Below are 17933 nucleotides of genomic sequence, written 5' to 3' on the forward strand. Positions count from 1 at the left end.
TGTATAATGAGGTGATAGTTAAAGTTAATAAAACATCAATATTTTTATTACCATAATGTAATAATGGTAAAAATCCATTCTATGTAAATTCTAGTGGCAGCAAAATTTAGAACTATGACATTTACTGTTCAAGTTATATCAGAAACATTTTATAAAATTATACCATTAATTTTTCTTTTTCTTCTTTTTTAGGTTAGCTATTATTTTCCTCTTAAAACTTTATGGAGATCATTTTTTGCTGCTTTAGTTGCTGCATTTGTTTTGAGATCCATTAATCCATTTGGTAATAGCCGTCTGGTCCTTTTTTATGTGGAGTATCATACACCATGGTACCTTTTTGAACTATTTCCTTTTATTCTCCTCGGGGTATTTGGAGGGCTTTGGGGAGCCTTTTTCATTAGGGCAAATATAGCTTGGTGTCGTCGACGCAAATCCACCAAGTTTGGAAAGTATCCTGTCCTTGAAGTCATTATTGTTGCAGCCATCACTGCTGTGATAGCTTTCCCTAATCCATATACTAGGCTCAACACCAGTGAACTGATTAGAGAGCTTTTTACAGACTGTGGGCCCCTGGAATCCTCTTCTCTTTGTGACTACAGAAATGACATGAATGCCAGCAAAATCGTTGATGATATTCCTGATCGTCCAGCAGGCGTCGGAGTATATTCAGCTATATGGCAATTATGCTTAGCACTCATATTTAAAATCATAATGACAGTATTCACATTTGGTATCAAGGTAAGTGCCAGTGTGGGGTGATGTTTAATCTTGCCATGATCAAAACTTGTATGTGGAATGGGAGATGAAATTTTTATGTAAAGGCGGTTGTTTCATAACCGTGGCCTGAAAAAGTTCTTATCTCCTGGGTTCAATTTTAAGAAATGAAAAAAAAAAAAAAAGAAAAATAAATCCTTAGGATATATTGTTGAGCCATGGTATCTGTTAATTTGTAACAAATTACCCCCAAATCTAGCATCTTAAGATAACTTATTTTGCTCTTGATAGTGGTCAGTGATTTGGTAAGGACTCTGCTGGCATGTTTTGGTCTCTCATACAGTTGTCATCAGACATGGCTAAGGTTGCTCATCTCATAGACATTTGTCTGACACCTTGTCTGAGAAGATTCAGACCTGGAATATCTGGTCTTTTCTAACATCTCTCCTTCTGTGGTTTTTCTGGAATGGTGCCTCAGGGTGGTTAGATTTCCTACATGGTAGCTCAGGTTTCCAAAAGCAGGTGTCCCAAGAGGACCATTTCTAATCTAGCCAAAGAGTCATACAGCATGCCTTCTATTGTGTTGTGTTTGTCTAGACCAGTGTTTTTCAACCTTTTTTGGGCAAAGGCACACTTGTTTCATGAAAAAAATCACGAGGCACACCACCATTAGAAAATGTTAAAAAATTTAACTCTGTGCCTATATTGACTATATATAAAGTAATTCTCTTGAATAGGAATCAAATAAACACAAAGAAAGTATTTTATAATTACTTTATTATGAAATATTAAGTAAACAAAATAGTGAAAAATTATAAAATTCTTGTCTTGTCTGCACCTACAGCACACCAGGCAACATCTCGCGGCACACTAGTGTGCCGCGGAACAGCGGTTGAAAAACGCTGGTCTAGACAGCCACAAAGACCCACCCAGGTTCAGGGAGAGGGATATATATTCTACCATTTAGTGGGAGGGGTGTTTGAAATTTTATGGTATTTCTAAACCATTTATTTGTTTACTATTGCTGCAATAATAAATTAGCACAAATTTAGTGGCTTAAAAATCACTAAAATTTATTACATTTCTGGAGATAAGAAATCCAAAATCGGCCTTACTGGGCTAATAGTAACGTATTCACAGGGATTCTCCCCCAGCCTTGGCTCATGGCCCCTTCTTCCATCTTCAAAGACAGCAGTAGACGGTCAAGTCTTTCTTTACCTCATCATTCTGCAACTCACTCTTCTAAATCCTCCTTCCCACATTTAAAGCACCTTTATTATTACTTTGGGCCCAGCCAGATAATCCAGGATAATCTCCTGTTTGAAGGTCAGCTAATTAACAACCTCAATTCTGTCTACAATCTTAATTTCTCCTTGCTACACATAACATAATGAATTCACAAGAATCAGTAATGTATATGGGGAGTCAGCTAAACCATGTTCTTTAAATTACTCTACCTGTAATTCATATAATAATATTCTCTAGTGTTAGTATGCTTTCACAACTTACATTGTGGGGAATAACAGCCTGATTTTAACAAAATTGGAGTGGTGTTGAAATAAGGTCTTTTTTAAAAAAAAATTTTAGTTAGAGAGGGGGGGGGGAGAGACTTGATGTTCCACTTATTTATGTATTCATTGGTGACTCTTGTATGTTCCCTGACCAGAAATATTGTCTCTTTTGTATTGTCCTCTGTGTTTAGTCCACATTATATTAATTAAATATAAGAGTTAAATGATAGAAAAACCTTGAAATTTTCCTTTTTCTTCTTAGTGAATCAAATTAAAGAAGTTGTTAAAGCTCCTAGTTCTACAGTAGTTGATTTTCTGTAAAAACAAAAAACGAACACACACCCTCAGTTGAGCTATAGGACACCAGAGGCACATTGCCCTCTGCTTTGGCCTAAGGATCTAACTGGCAGGAGAATGAAAAAGATATTTTGATCCCTTCTATTTGGATATAAATGTAATGATCCTGATATATTCTTTAACTTGCCAACACTTTGTGCTCAGCTTATTTCATATTCACAACAGTTTAGAGCTATTCATTTTTTAATAGTTTTTAAATGACCTGCTTAATTTGTTTACTGTTTCTATTATCCTCATTAGATTAATATGTATGAATTAGTTAAAAAGAGAAAAATATTTATTAACTAAACATACATGCATGCATGTATACGTATAAATATATAATATAAAATCACTACACAATTATTGGGACACCTGGTAACATTGCCCGCTTTACATTGTATTATACCACTTAAGAGGGATAGCATCTAATATTTCTATCATTTCATAAACTAGTAATATATAGGAAGGACATAATTTTGGAGTAAAGGGCAGTACTTCATATTGAATTGATCTAGAATTATGAAAAGTGCTTTGTACTGTTTTTTTCTTTTTCTTTCCACATTTTACCATGTACTAATGAAAATTTTGTTGGCATTAAGGAACACCTACCTAGAGAAATAACCCTTGGGTTATTTTCTCTTTGGACTAGAGAATGTGATGTGTTACTTTGTAACTGAATTCATGGAATTGTTAGGATACTGTATAGTATTATTTTGCTAAAAGTTTTAGGATTTTGCTATGTCAATGTGAAAAGAAGCAAAAGTGTTAGAAAGAAATCCACAGAACATAGGTTTCAAGCATGCAAGTGAGGACCTCTGCCTTATCATGTATTCTGTTTTGCCGTAGGTTCCGTCAGGTCTGTTCATCCCCAGCATGGCCATCGGAGCGATTGCAGGGAGGATCGTGGGCATTGCAGTGGAGCAGCTTGCATATTATCACCACGACTGGTTTATCTTTAAGGAGTGGTGTGAGGTTGGGGCTGACTGCATCACTCCTGGCCTCTATGCCATGGTTGGTGCTGCCGCATGCTTAGGTAACAACCACTGTGTTTGTATCTGGATGCCTGTGAGTCTGAGAGAGCTTGCTTGTGCTTAATTGGTAGGGTAGGGTTAGGGAGAAGGTGGGGCACAGGACAGAGGAAGAGAGTGTTTGCACAGAAATGAAACAGTACTACTGTTACATGATACTAGAGGCCCAGTGCACAACATTCATGCACTGGGGGAGGAGGGGCTCCCTAAGCGTGGTCTGGGCCCTCTCAAAGTCCAAGACCCCTCAAGGGATGTCTGCCTAAGCTGACAGTCAGACATCCCTCTCATAGTGCGGGACCCCTCGCTCCTTACACCCACCTGCGGTGGAGGTGGGAGCGGCTCCTGCCACCACCACTGAGCTCGTTAGCCATGAGCCACCTGACTGCTGCTTTCCCTGTGGGAGCGCACTGACCACCAGGGGGCATCTCCTGCATTGAGCATCTGCCCAGTGTGGTCAGTTTATGGTGATTGGGATGGATGATTAGATGAGTTTTCTGAGGGAGGGCATATTATACTGCTACCATAAATCACAAGGCATCAACATACTTTGCTTATTTTGAAAAAATTTAGAGGAGAGAAATATAGTAAATTAATACTCTGCCTACATATCAATTTCATTTGTAAGTTGGTAATAAGCAAGATAGCTATGATGTACTTCACCAGATTCCTTAAGATTGAATAATATTCTTTTAAAAAATATATTTTATTGATTTTTTTATAGAGAGGAAAGGAGAGGGATAGAGAGTTAGAAACATCGATGAGAGAGAAATATTGATCATCTGCCTTCTGCACACCCCCTACTGGGGATGTGCCCGCAACATGCCCTTGACTGGAATTGAACCTGGGACCCTTCAGTCTGTAGGCCGACACTCTATCCACTGAGTCAAACTGGCTAGGGCAATAATAATATTTTTTAAGGGTGAAATTATGTCTTTGCTATCTCAGTGAACCAAAATGGCAAAGTTGTTTTGGTTGGACAGCTGTGGATTTTTTTATAGGAAGCAAGCAGGTTTTGAAATGTTATTTCAAATCTTCTGTGCTATAAAAAAGATGGTTGGTGTTCTTTTAGATCTTATTAAAATAGTAATAATTATCCTAATTGTAGTTTTTGATGATAATCCTTTTCACTAAGTTCTACTTACAATTTGCATTCACTTGCCTAGTGCAAAAATTTGCAAGTATTAATGAGGGTCCTGTCCTTCCTGACCAGTGGTGCTTATTTTTTTCAGGTGGAGTGACAAGGATGACCGTCTCCCTGGTGGTTATTGTTTTTGAGCTCACCGGAGGCCTGGAATATATTGTCCCCCTTATGGCTGCAGTGATGACCAGTAAATGGGTTGGAGATGCCTTTGGCAGGGAAGGCATTTACGAAGCGCACATTCGGTTAAATGGATACCCGTTCTTGGATGCAAAAGAAGAATTCACTCATACCACCCTGGCTGCTGATGTCATGAGACCTCGAAGGAATGATCCTCCCTTAGCTGTCCTGACACAAGACAATATGACAGTGGATGACATAGAAAACATGATTAATGAAACCAGCTACAATGGCTTTCCTGTCATAATGTCAAAAGAATCTCAGAGACTAGTAGGATTTGCCCTCAGAAGAGACCTGACAATTGCAATAGGTACCTTTAAAAAAAAAAATACACCTTTATAAGTATCATTATCTAGATATCTAGTAGATTTTTGGAAGATAGGAAAGCAATAAAGTTTAATTGGTGGGGTTTGTGGAGTCAGGTCTTATATTCTTTAGAAAAGGAATTTATGCTTTTATGGATTGTTTTCCTGCTAAATAGAGGCTTATCTTTGACTTGGCATTGTTATTAGTTTGGAGTCAAATTCTTCCCCTTCCCCCTTCCCCCAGATAAGCCTTAAGTTGATTATTCTTAATTAACATATAAGACTTTAACAAGTGCAAGGGCACCCAGCTAAATACATTCTTCTATTTAATAAAGTTGGATTATTTGAATGTAAGTTATTGAAAATTCCATTTTCATTGGTCTGTTTCATACCAGATTCACAAGGTTTTTGTGGTGTTTTTTTTTTTTTTCTTTCAGTTTTTGGATTTAGGTTTATAATAGTAACTTGTGATATCTAGTTTAAAGTGAAAAAAGTCATTGAATTTTTTTTTTTTTTTTTTTTGGTTAAACGTCAGGTTGAAAAAGTATATAAGTGCTGTTGTATTTTGAGCTAAAAAAAATTTAAAGGCATTAGCCACACTATGTTATTTCTTGGAAATAAATTAAACTTTTCCCCTGAGGAGGAAGCAATTGTGTTCCTCCAAAGTTGATTTTTCCTCTTATCCAGTAGTACTACGGTCTTAATCAGGAGACCCATAAGGCTTCTAGTCCTTTTCTACACAAGCTGACCTTCAAAGGTGATAGTGGATATTTTCATGAAGTTATTGCTTTGACACTCTGCATGTTTTAGTAGAGGACCCTGAGCTGAAAATGTCAAGCTTTTGGTCTGTCTCCAAAGATCACTCATGAGTCCGTCATCTCCCTTTCAACTTATCCCTGTGGCAGTTGCAGAAGGATTATAAAATATTCCCATTTTTGTGCCATTGCAAGAGGAAAGACTAGACAGTATAGATAAGAGTATTTCTCAAATCAAACTGGGAAGAAATTCAATTTGCAAGAGCTGTTAAAGTAGAAATTAAAAAAAAAAGAGAGAGAAGGAAATAGTTTTCGGAGAATATCCTACTTAGTTTAGAAAAAAGGCTTACACCTTTAGGAGATTTTTTCAAAGACCAGCAATCCCATCATTCCAAGTTTTGCTCTAAGTAATTTCATAGAAGTTGCCAGAGTGGCTAAGTATGTGGTCAGACTTGTCTCTCTCCAGGTGTTTCAGCTTATAAATCATTCCCATGGCAAACCTACAATCAGAGAATTTCAGTGTTTAGATTCCTATTCTTTAGGTTTTAAAAAGAAGATGGTAAAGTTAAGATTTACATTCTCAGTCAGTGGGTGTATTTTTTAGTTTTTGTTATTGTCTTGAGAAATAGAATGTTGGGTTGGCAGATAGTGTTCACAAGGGAATAGAGGTACGTTAGATATGTTTAACTTTTTGAATGGAAAAAGTAGACCTGTATGATAGGTTTTACACATATAAGCATAATATATAAAAAGCTTTATTAAAGGATAGTTTTGAATACACACTAAACTCAAAATAGATGCATAAAGCTGGCTATTTTATTTTTGTATTCTCTCTCCATTTCCTGGACTTCCTTCTTGTTCCCATGGTCTCTCCCCTTCTTCTACAGTTTTCTGCCTCATTGCCACTTCCTGTCTAGCACTCAGAGCGGGGAGTGGAGGTAGGCAGCAGGACCGAAGCATGTGAAGCTGAGCACACTGGATGGGGCAATTTCTCAGCCTTTACAGATAAAACCTGGGAAGTCAGTCTGTGCCCATTATGTGCGTAATTGTAGTTTCAACCCACTTGTTCATAGTCGTGACTCATCTAGAAAATTAAACGTTAACATTAGCAGAGAGAGAGAAGGAGCTGATTCACAGTGGTGAAGTACACGCTATTGGCAAAGCAAGGACATAGCTTTTTTCAGTCCCACCTCCCAGGCAGGAGAAGTGACTGTTGGCACAGGCAGCTGTTACTCGATGATGGATTCCTGTACTTTGAGCAGGTTTAAAAATCTCATATTCCAAACATACTTCCTTATCCCCCAGGGTTAATAAACAGCTTCAGTGCCACTAAAGACAATTGAACCGTGGTTTACCAAAGATATATTTTATTTACATGAAGATAGTTTGTTGGTGATGGGATCTGATTCTGCCAAATATAAGAAATGGCTAACTGACGTTTTAGTTTATTTCTTTCTTGTTTAAGAAGATAGGAAAAAATGAAGGGACCAAAAGTCATGGTGTACATTGCTTTTATTTGTTTAATCTCTGACCTTAAAGTAAAATAAAACCTGTCAGTTTTCATTTTTGGTCTCCTCTGTCTCCTCAGAAAGTGCCAGAAAGAAACAAGAAGGTATCGTGGGCAGCTCCCGCGTGTGCTTTGCACAGCACACCCCGTCCTTGCCCGCAGAAAGCCCGCGGCCCCTGAAGCTCCGCAGCATCCTCGACATGAGCCCATTCACTGTGACGGACCACACCCCCATGGAGATCGTGGTGGACATTTTCCGAAAGCTGGGCCTGAGGCAGTGCCTTGTAACTCACAATGGGTAAGTTTCAGCAAAAAGTCAGTTCACTTGTCAGAAGTTTTTATCCCTCTTAGTGGAATACACTTAATAGGAGAGAGTGTAATCAGCTCCCACGTGGGAAAGTCTGTCCTTAGTGCGGCTGTAAATACAAGATCAATCAGATTGACACCAGAGAATAAGAAACATGTCAACTCCCAGATCTTTGCCAAAGTGTAGTGACATTCGTCAGGCAGAGGTGCTGAAACATCCCCGGCACCTCCGTGGTGCTTCGAGCATTTTCTCCCGTGGACGAGAGGTGGCCCTGACCTGTGTGGAGGACTGTAGACACCTGCTTCCTCTTATCTTTCGGTTTTAAAATACGTATTTCTAGTGCAGGACAACGTTCTGGATGTTCGGCTGTTTACTGTGTCAGCCGTTATTTAATTTTATCATGTAACAAGGGAAATAATATATATTTAAATGAAATTTGTAAATTAGCTGAAAACTTCCTTTAGCAAATGCTTTGTTTCCTGTTTTCTTTCTTTTAAAAAAAATATATTTTATTCATTTTTTACAGAGAGGAAGGGAGAGAGACAGAGAGCTAGAAACGTCGATGAGAGAGAAACATCGACCAGCTGCCTCCTGCACACCCCCCACCAGGGATGTGCCCACAACCAATGTACATGCCCCTGCCCGGAATCGAACTTGGGACCTTTCAGTCCGCAGACCGACGCTCTACCACTGAGCCAAACCAGTTTCGGCTGTTTCCTGTTTTCTACCTTCTCCACTCAGAGACCTTTTACATACAAATACTCTTGTATTTAAAATGCACAAATTGATTATTTTTTTGCCCTTTACACATAAACTGCCAGTGTGTCTGAGAATGGGGAAAGTTGTGTCTGGCAAACGTCACAGGGATTGTGGAGAGTGACAGTATTCCCTGGTCACATACTGCTCCCTCAGGTTCTGCTCCCTCTGTTCCTGACCTGGGACCTGCTTCCCTCCCATCCTCTCTCTAGCCCCCTTCCCCCTTTATGTTACTGTTCCTAGTCGAGATACTTAAGAGCATAGTTTTACCTGAGGCTGAAATGGAAAGCTAGAAACGAGGAACAGAGGATGTGCATAAACTGCATGCATAGCCTGAAGCTGGTTGAAATACCAAACACTTGGAATCACAGCAGGTTTTCTAAAATATCTTTTTGTACAAAATATGTGACCCCTATCTAGAGAAAAGAGGGAGAAAGGACAAAAATAAAGGAAATTCGTTTATTGCGCACCTTGCTCATTTAACTTTGTAGCCCCTCTGCAGAGTCGGTGGCAGTATCCCGACTTTTCAGATGTAGGAATGGAGCTCGAAGAGGTTTGGTAACTTGTCCAGCCACATGGTTAGCAAGTCAGAGATCAAGGAATAAAATCTCTTTCCAGTTTTAAAACCCAATGTCTTGTTATTGTTTTATAATGTAATTGACTGATAGACTCTTAACCTACTAGTGTTTTCTTGGACATATGATACTGTATTGTGTTAGGAATAGAAATATAAAGCTAGAAAATTACATCCATGTTTAATGGTTTCACTGTGCTAGCCAGTTAAAATAACTCAAGATAATATGAAATAAGTCATTAAAGAGATAAAGGTCTTGATTAGGGGCAGGGAGGGCAGAATTGTTAAATATCACAGATGCGAAGAAATGTAAGTAGTAAAATAACTTTTTTCTTTAGTGTTGTTTAATTTGAAAAATAATGGTACCAAACTTCACTTTAAAAATGAGTACATGATAAATGGAGTGACTTCAAATAGCTTTACTGCTTCTTGGGACCTTTTAATTATAAATGATTTAGTGGGAAGCTAAGATCAGTTGTTATGAACTATTACTTGCTTTGAGTTTTTCTCTAGGACTGTCATGGTGTGTCCTTTTATGGAGGACTAAATATACTGTCATTCTCTAGTCATGATTAACTATGTCCACAAAGCTATACGAGTAATTACTGTATTTCCCTTTGCTGATTAATTTCCAGGTTTTGGTAGCACAGACATTGGAAAGTGTATATAGAAGAAGGTGTAAAAAGAATGAAGTGAGGGGAAAGGGAGGGTAGTTAACTAAAATCTTACCTGATACTGTCTATTTGTAAGAAAGTGTGTGTGTGTGTGTGTGTGTGTGTTTGGGGGGAGGGAGGCTTTTTTTTCTATAGGAACACGTTTAATTGCCCTGATTATATTTTCCTTATTTCTGTCCTATAAGGAAAACAGATTGATAAATATGAAAAAAGAAGAGATCCTTTGGGGTGGTGGCTCTTGGGATTTTTTTCTTTGAAATGTGTAAGAAAGTAGTGTTTTATTTTCTAAATCATTTTAAGATTTAAACTCAGAAAAAAAAATTATATCTTCTGGTTTTTAGTATAGACTATGAAGTTCCGGACAATTGCTCACATTTTATAGATAGTTTATACTGGGTCCTTAAGAGGTGGAAAATAACTATGTGGGGCAAGGGATGTAACAAATCTAGAACCTTGGATGCCAGGAGAAGATGAGACCTGAGAGACCAGGGGAAGTATGTCTGTAAAGATGCCAGTGATAGATGTCTAACTTCTAATTTTAATTTCTCAGAATCTTCAAGTCTTGGTGGAATTAGCAGGATGTTAATAGTCATTGTCCCAACAGAGTTTTATGATCATATAAGTTTGGGAAGTATTGGATTAAATATAATTGAGGTTTATTTTTTGTGGAACTTCTCAGAACTTATAAATTGTTGGTATTATTTGATTCGCAAATGGGATACTAGAAAACAAGTTTCCCAAACATATTTGAATATTAAACCTTTTTTTTTTTTTTTTTTTTTTTTTTTTTGATGAAGGGACAGGGTTAGGACGCTGGTGTTTGTTTTTTCTTGGAACAGACTTTGAAAAATGTTGGGTCATGCTCTGTTAACTCTTACATCATTGTTTGTTAGCCCATAAGAAACAGCAAATCTGTTAACTCTTACTCATTGTTTGTTAGTCCATAAGAAACAGCAAATCTGTTAACTCTTACATCATTGTTTATTAGCCCATAAGAAACAGCAAATCAGTCTTTACATGAGTCACATTTTGCATTGATTTTCCTTACATTTCCTGAAATTAACAAAGCACTGAACTGGCCTTATGCTCAAATCACTTTTCTCCATTAATGAAAGAGAAAGGAATATATGTATTTTCTTCTTTTTTGGGCTATTACTTTGTAAATATAATCACTGCTTTGTAAAACTCTAAATTTGCCATTTGGTCCTTAAAAACTTGTAATCCCCCCCCCCCCCCCCCAATGTGTACCTTGTGGTTTGGCAGAGCTTACTAATATTTATAACGGAAATTAATCACTATATAATTTAATAGAAAAGAATGAAATAAGAATTAGATTAGAATAATTTTAATTGTCAAGTTTTCCACATTTCCTGACTACAAGTATAAATTCAAGTGAATTGGTGTTTTTTGTTGTTTATTGACCTTAAACATCAGAGAAGAACATCTACTGAGTGAGTGCTTATTTTATGTAGTGCAGTGTCTGAGCTTTTTTGGAGGGGGGCTTGCTCTGCAAATTTTTCAGTTTATCTTATTCTTAGTGATCAGTACATTAAAAAAAATAATGAAAACATTACCATAGAACCTATTTATGTCTTTCCTATTTCCTACCTTCCCCACCTCCACATCCAGGCACATCTAAGGAACTCTTTTATAACTGACTTACGTTAGGACCAGGCTACTTTGACTGCTGAAGTCCTCTGGAGACACCCTTCAAGAAGTCAAAATGTTCCAAGGCAGTTTAACAGTAAAGTTGACTTAACCTGATCACCAGGGAAATATAAATATGTTCAATTACCCTGAAGGGAATTCTGGTGGGCTTCCCAAATTTAAAGATTAAAGCTTTTTTTTTTTTTTTTTAAATATATATTTTATTGATTTTTACAGAGAGGAAGGGAGAGTGATAGAGAGCCAGAAATGTTGATGAGAGAGAAACATCGACCAGCCGCCTCCTGCACATCCCCGATGTGCCTGCAGCCAACGTACATGCCCATGACCGGAATCGAACCCGGGACCTTTCAGTCCACAGACCGACGCTCTACCACTGAGCCAAACCGGTTTCGGCAAGATTAAAGCTTTTTAAGGTGTTTTTAAAAAATATTCAATATATCTTTTTATTGATTTTAGAGAGGAAGGGAGAGGGAGGGAGAGAGAAACATTAATCAGTCGCCTCCTGCACATACCCTATTGGGGGCTGAGCCCACAACCCAAGCAATGTGCCCTTGACCAGGAATCGAATCCATGACCTTTTGGTGCACAGGACAACACCCAACCAACGGAGTCACACCAGCTAGGGCACTTTTTAAGGTTTTTTGACATTCACTGTCTATATTCACTGTCTATACTGTCTATATTCACTGTCTATACTGTGACTTTCATTATAAAACTGGTAACCAGAATCTTGTTTTAATGATTGAAAGTTTAATTATTCTCAAGTATCCTGAGAATTTATGTCCATTGTTTTGCTTGATGTTATAATAATATATTAAATGAGAATTAATCATTTAGAAAAAAAGTTTATAAAGTGCAAGTGATTTTGACCCCCGAATCTTAAACATGTCTTATTTGCTTACCTTAAGAAGTAGCATTCAGTAGGTTCTGAAAATTAGGGTGTATTTGTATGGATCGGCATTATTTATTTGGTACACATTGCCTTTAATTTTAATTCCAAATAATAGTAAAATAAGGGGATTTTACAAGTCTTATAGGCAATAAAGGCTAAGACTTCTTCTATCTTTACGTTGCTGAGGTAGATCCAAAAAATACCTGCTGCTTTGTGACATTTTAGATGTTAGAAAAATATCTTCTTCAAAGGAGGGAACAGTGAAAATGAACTAAATTTCAGAATTTTATAGTTGTATATTAATTTTTTTGTACTTTTCTTTGTAGTCATCTTCATTGTAAACTTTTATCATTTCGATTTTAACTTTACAAGGAAAATAACCCATCAGTATTTAAAAATAATACCATGTCACTTTTGAAAGTCAGTAGAATTTATGCAATTGGGACCTGGGATTTCAAACCATTTTTGTTTTTATTTTTCTAGAGTTCATTAAAAGCATTTTTATGGTCCATGTTTTTATTTCTTTCTTTCATTATCATTATGATTGGAACCTTTTTTAATTTAATTTCTCACAGTTATTAGCATAACATGATCTGTTTCAGGATTGTCTTGGGGATCATCACAAAGAAGAACATATTAGAGCATCTCGAGCAACTAAAGCAGCACATCGAACCCTTGGTGATTAGATATATCAGATTTCCTCACTAGACACCTTAGAAGTCAGGAGGCATGAAACTTGTGAACTGTGCCGTTCTCTCTTTCCCAGACACCTGCCCCGCAAAGTCCTACATGCTGCCAATTCCATTTCTATCTCATAATATGCCTGTAAGATAAATTTAAATGTATGTAAAAATTTCACTCATGGGAAGCAAAAGTTAGCATCTCATCAAAACCATTAGTTGCAATTTAAGAACTGTAGAGTTTGGTAGTTGACTGAGTAAATATTACTGGACATTTTTAAAATAACACAACTGTCTATTTTAGCGCTTAGACCAGTCTCAGAGGATGCCAGATTGGTTAAAAATGTCTACCCCATCACCCCAAACCCTCCCCCTTCTTTAAAAAAAGAAAGGTTTCCTGATCTTGTGGTAAATCTGAGCTCATAAATCATTTTAACTGAGCTTAGCAATGTTAGATTTGTCGACAATTAAATGGATTTTTTTTATGGGCACACTAACTAGAGCGTAACATGTATGTGTATATATATGTTTGTGAGCATAGCATTAGTTTTCTGCAATACCCTCCATACTCTCAATACTTTCAAAGTCAATAACGTGTCTCTTGCCATTTCATTAGTGAACTGGACCTAGAATGTGTTTGTGCCCTTTTTGTATGATGCTTCTAGAGTGCAGTTTTTCGGGTCAGATGCATTTGTTCTAACAGGCTCTATGTCCTTCCTAGTGGTTTAAAGACTAAAGATACATTTTGAATTATTATCTTACCTCATACCCTAAAAATGGTCTGGCTTTAGCAATAAATGCCTGAAATTATTTTGCCGTACAATTGTCATACCTATATAAACTTGCCCCAGTTTGTTTAATACACAACTGATTGTGTATTCCTGTTGTATGCTAATATTTCACAAGTGTTTCATGCATCCTTTTAAAAAACTACTAATCAGAATAATAAGTAACTACTCATTCATCCTGCTTTGTGCTTTACTTATACTATTTTAGGACTGCTTCTTGATTATTTCACCTATCTTTTAATGTAAGCATTAACAACTAAGACTTTCATAAAAGCACTGTATTTTAACTTTTTTGGCCAAAATCAAAAAAGGAAAACATTGATGAGTGTTGTCTTACAGATTGGTTCTGGCTTCTGAAGTTTGCTATTGAAGTTCTGTGTTGACCATTTTATCTCAATTGTATGTGCTTTCATGAAGATTCTGCATACAACTGGGCAATGTGTTTTTTTTAAAGTTAATTTTAGTTTTAAAAAATGGAATATTGAGGGGATTTGGTCATCAAATATTTTACTGCTTTTTGGTGTGATGGGAATGAATATTCCTTCTCAAATGGGATTAGTGTAATTTCTTTTCCATACATCCTCCCATTGTTTGGTTACTTTTTTGTTGGCATTCATTATTCAAAATAGCTCAACTTCAATGACAGTCTCAGTGGAAAGAACATTGTACTATAATACTTTTTATATCAAAGGATGGTAGCTGGGTAATCTGATTATCTTTACCAATAAAATATTTTTGAAATATTTTAAAAATATACCAGGCACTTGCTTTGCTCTATTCCTGTCTACAAAAAGGATTTAGCTATAAATGTAGCTTCTCATTTTCTTTTTCCCTTTTATTTTAACAGCAGTCTTCTCTTTATCCTTTTCAGGCGCCTCCTTGGCATTATAACAAAAAAAGATATCCTCCGTCATATGGCCCAGACGGCAAACCAAGACCCCGCTTCGGTAATGTTCAACTGAACCCCGTAGATGAGGAGAGAGAGGAGGCAGAAGAGGAAGTTCATTTGTTGAATAGCACAACTCTGTAACCCGAGGGAGTCGTCTACCTATAGCTCTCCTTTAAACAAAAAGAGAAAGAAAAGAAAAAAGGAAATATGAAAGCCAGGCTTTTGCAACATGGTTTGCAAATAATGCTGGTGGGACGGGAGGATTTGTTTGGGGAGAGAAAGGAGAGAGAAGGAAATGAGTGAGGTATTTCCCCATGTAAGGAGAGCAGCCAACCACCTCCTGTCGTTCTGCACTGGATGCATTCAGCTGAGGATGTGCCATGAAAGTGCAGACTTGAGCCCCAAAGGAGAGGGCCCTGGAGCCCTGAAGCACCCGGCCTGTTACTCCAACATCGCAAAGACGTGTTACCAGTCCCCGTTTCTGGAGGGGTTACTTTGAATTGAGCCATCTATAAGACTGCAGGTCTTGCCCTTTTTTAATCAAAACTGTTCTGTTTAATTCATGAATTGTATAGTTAAGCATTACCTTTTTACATTCCAGAAGAGCTTCTCTCTCTTTCTTTCTGTTCCTCTCTCTGTAACAAAGCCTCTTTAAATTGGTGTGCCCTTTTGAAGCAATCCTTTCTCATATTGAGATGTACTGTGGTTTTACTGAGGTTTCATCACAAGAAGGGAGTGTTTCTTGTGCCACTAACCATGTAGTTTTTTTACCATCACTGAATGCTTGGAGCCGACACATGCACCATAACAAAGGCCTCAAACAGGTACAATCTTGAATGAAGCATGAATGAGATCTCTCAGCTTGTGTGCTGTGTGGTTCAGAATCTTTTTGTTTTCTCCCCCTCTCAGATTTTTGTAGATAATGTGACCTGGTCTTATACATATTTTCTATTTCTAAAACTGCTATGAAATACAAGTACTGTTCAGCATAAGGAAGCATCATGCTACTGCTCTGACAGTAGAGAAGTAACTATTCTGTTTAGCTATACCTGGAATTAACTGCATGTTTAAACACTGGAATTTTTTTTCTTCTTGAAATTAAATCAGTCGATTTTTTTCTTTCCTCAAGATATTTTACTGCTGACACTGAAGAAATGTAATTCATAACTTGCACTAAATGTATATTTCTTTTCTTAAAAATTTACCATTCTTATTTATATTTTTATGGATTAAAATTTATAAAATACAGATCAGTTAATATCTTACTTAAATAATTTTACCTTTTTAATGTGATTTTTATAGACTAATTCTGATTTACAAATATGGAAATATGAACAAAGTTTACAATGGGAGCAAGGGTTTGAGAGAGGATGTGGTTATTTCTCTATAATCTAATGTGTACATAAACCTTTTTCTGATCTTTCACTGCCATCCCCTGGATTCTATCATCTGACCTGTCCATTCTGACTCATTAACTGGAAAGTTGAAACACTACAAATCACTTTGAAGATTAAAATCAAACATTAGTATTTACCTTAAAAAAATACAAAAACAATGAAATTGCAAAGGTATCAGTTAAAATTGTAATCAGAACATCACCGTTGAATATTTGGGTATGTCACATCCAGAAGTATTTAATGTTTTGACTATTCACAGTGCATTTTTTGCAGGATGAATTGAAAATGTATTGGGGTGTGTTTGGGATTGTTTTTGGAAATGTCTGTCTTAATCATGGTCTTAATTCACTGTCGGCAGAAGTAGTTTTCTTGAAGGATTGGCCTAAATATTCTGTGATTATACGTTTTTGGTTGGAAAGTGATTTTTTGCAGACATTTCCTGAAACTGGCAATGAGCTGCTTTTTTGGAAGGGAGTCTTCTTTTTTTAATATATCTATAAGATCACATAAGATGGGTAAAATCTTGAAGATTTATAAGGTCATGAAGCCATATTAGAATGACAATTTTAGGTTGAACAAAATTTTAGAAACTCAGTGAAACATTCTTAGTTTTGCTATCTGACTAAAATTGGTACTTTGTCCAAGAGACTTCCCCACTTTGGCAGATTTCAAGTTTTCTGGCCCCCTTCAAAGTTTATTTGAGCATCCAGAGTAAGACCATTTCTGAACGATGGTGGTGTGTCTAGTATCTCCAGCTTGTCTGAAGTGTGCAAGGCGCTGCTGGAGCACGAGCTCCTCAGCACTGACTACCGGACAACTTCCTTGCCTGCCCTCAGTTATAAGCCTTCGCAGGAGAAGCGCGTTTCTCTGCAGGTAGCTTCGTCATGGAAAACTCTACATGGATTTCGCTTTTCATGTTAGGTCCTCCTTTCATTGCCCATCCTGCTTCAGAGACTGACATTTCAGGGTGAACACTCAAGGTGGATATTCATTTTCTTCTTGGTGTATTTCTATCCCTGATGTGTCTTACAGCTGAAATACAGGACAAGTGCCATATTTTTATGCATTCAGTGGTTTTTCTTTGGGATTACGATCTGTTCCATTTTTCTTCTTGATATGTTGAGGTATGTCTGCTTTTTAACCAAACTGTGAAGTAGTGGAGATCATGAAATACATGTGCCTGGCTGGTTGGCAAATAATACATGGAGCACCTTATTTGCGTCCCTTTTTGGAGAAGGTATGATGAGAATGGGCAAGGGTGTCAGCATTTCTTCCTAATTGTTTTCAGTTTTGGTTCATGAAGAATGCTTAGTTTGTTAATCTGTGATGTTGCCTAGAGCTGTATTTATCTGTTTTTATTTATACTAGTATAGTAAAGCTGCATATCATTACGGTAAAAATGATTACTGTGATGAGTTAATCAGAATATCTATTAAAATCTATATGACAATGTGTGGTTTGCCCTTCAATTATACATACAAACCCTCCACTTTTACTCTTTTTGCAGTGTAGGCCAGTATGTCTGGTACAAGCAGCCTTAAAGGGGTGATATATATGTAAAGCTTCTCTCAGATTACAGAGCCATTAACGCACGATGCAAGCAAGGAGCAACCAAACAGCAGCTGCTGGATTGAACAGCAGGCTATATATATACCAGCAATAGTACAGAGCCTCCTCGTCAGTGCAAGTTGCAGGTTTACAGAAAGATTTCATTTCTGTTTACTTTCAAAACCATGGTATTTACTATTTTAAAATATATTTTTATTGATTTCAGAGGGGAAGGAAGAGGGAGAGAGAGAAACAATGATGAGAGAATTATCGATTGGCTGCC

General features: G+C 37.1%; 1 protein-coding gene across 4 annotated transcripts in view; it reads left to right on the top strand.

Annotated features, from left to right (window-relative positions):
* CLCN3 (chloride voltage-gated channel 3) overlaps positions 1–17554 on the top strand; it is a 65888-nt gene extending 48334 nt beyond the window's left edge. For 2 of the 4 annotated variants that reach the window (XM_084883739.1, XM_084883740.1), the window contains 6 exons: positions 193–738; positions 3411–3597; positions 4822–5220; positions 7559–7775; positions 12951–13026; positions 14688–17554. In XM_084883739.1, the coding sequence (XP_084739865.1) occupies positions 193–738; positions 3411–3597; positions 4822–5220; positions 7559–7775; positions 12951–13026; positions 14688–14846 (1584 nt within the window). In that variant the 3' untranslated portion in view covers positions 14847–17554. The remainder of the gene's footprint in view (positions 1–192; positions 739–3410; positions 3598–4821; positions 5221–7558; positions 7776–12950; positions 13027–14687) is intronic. The other 2 variants (XM_084883741.1, XM_084883742.1) reach the window with 1 other exon arrangement.
* Positions 17555–17933: the final 379 nt, after the last annotated feature.

Source organism: Pipistrellus hanaki (assembly GCF_964339955.1).
Source record: "Pipistrellus hanaki genome assembly, chromosome: 5".
Taxonomy (NCBI): domain Eukaryota; kingdom Metazoa; phylum Chordata; class Mammalia; order Chiroptera; family Vespertilionidae; genus Pipistrellus; species Pipistrellus hanaki.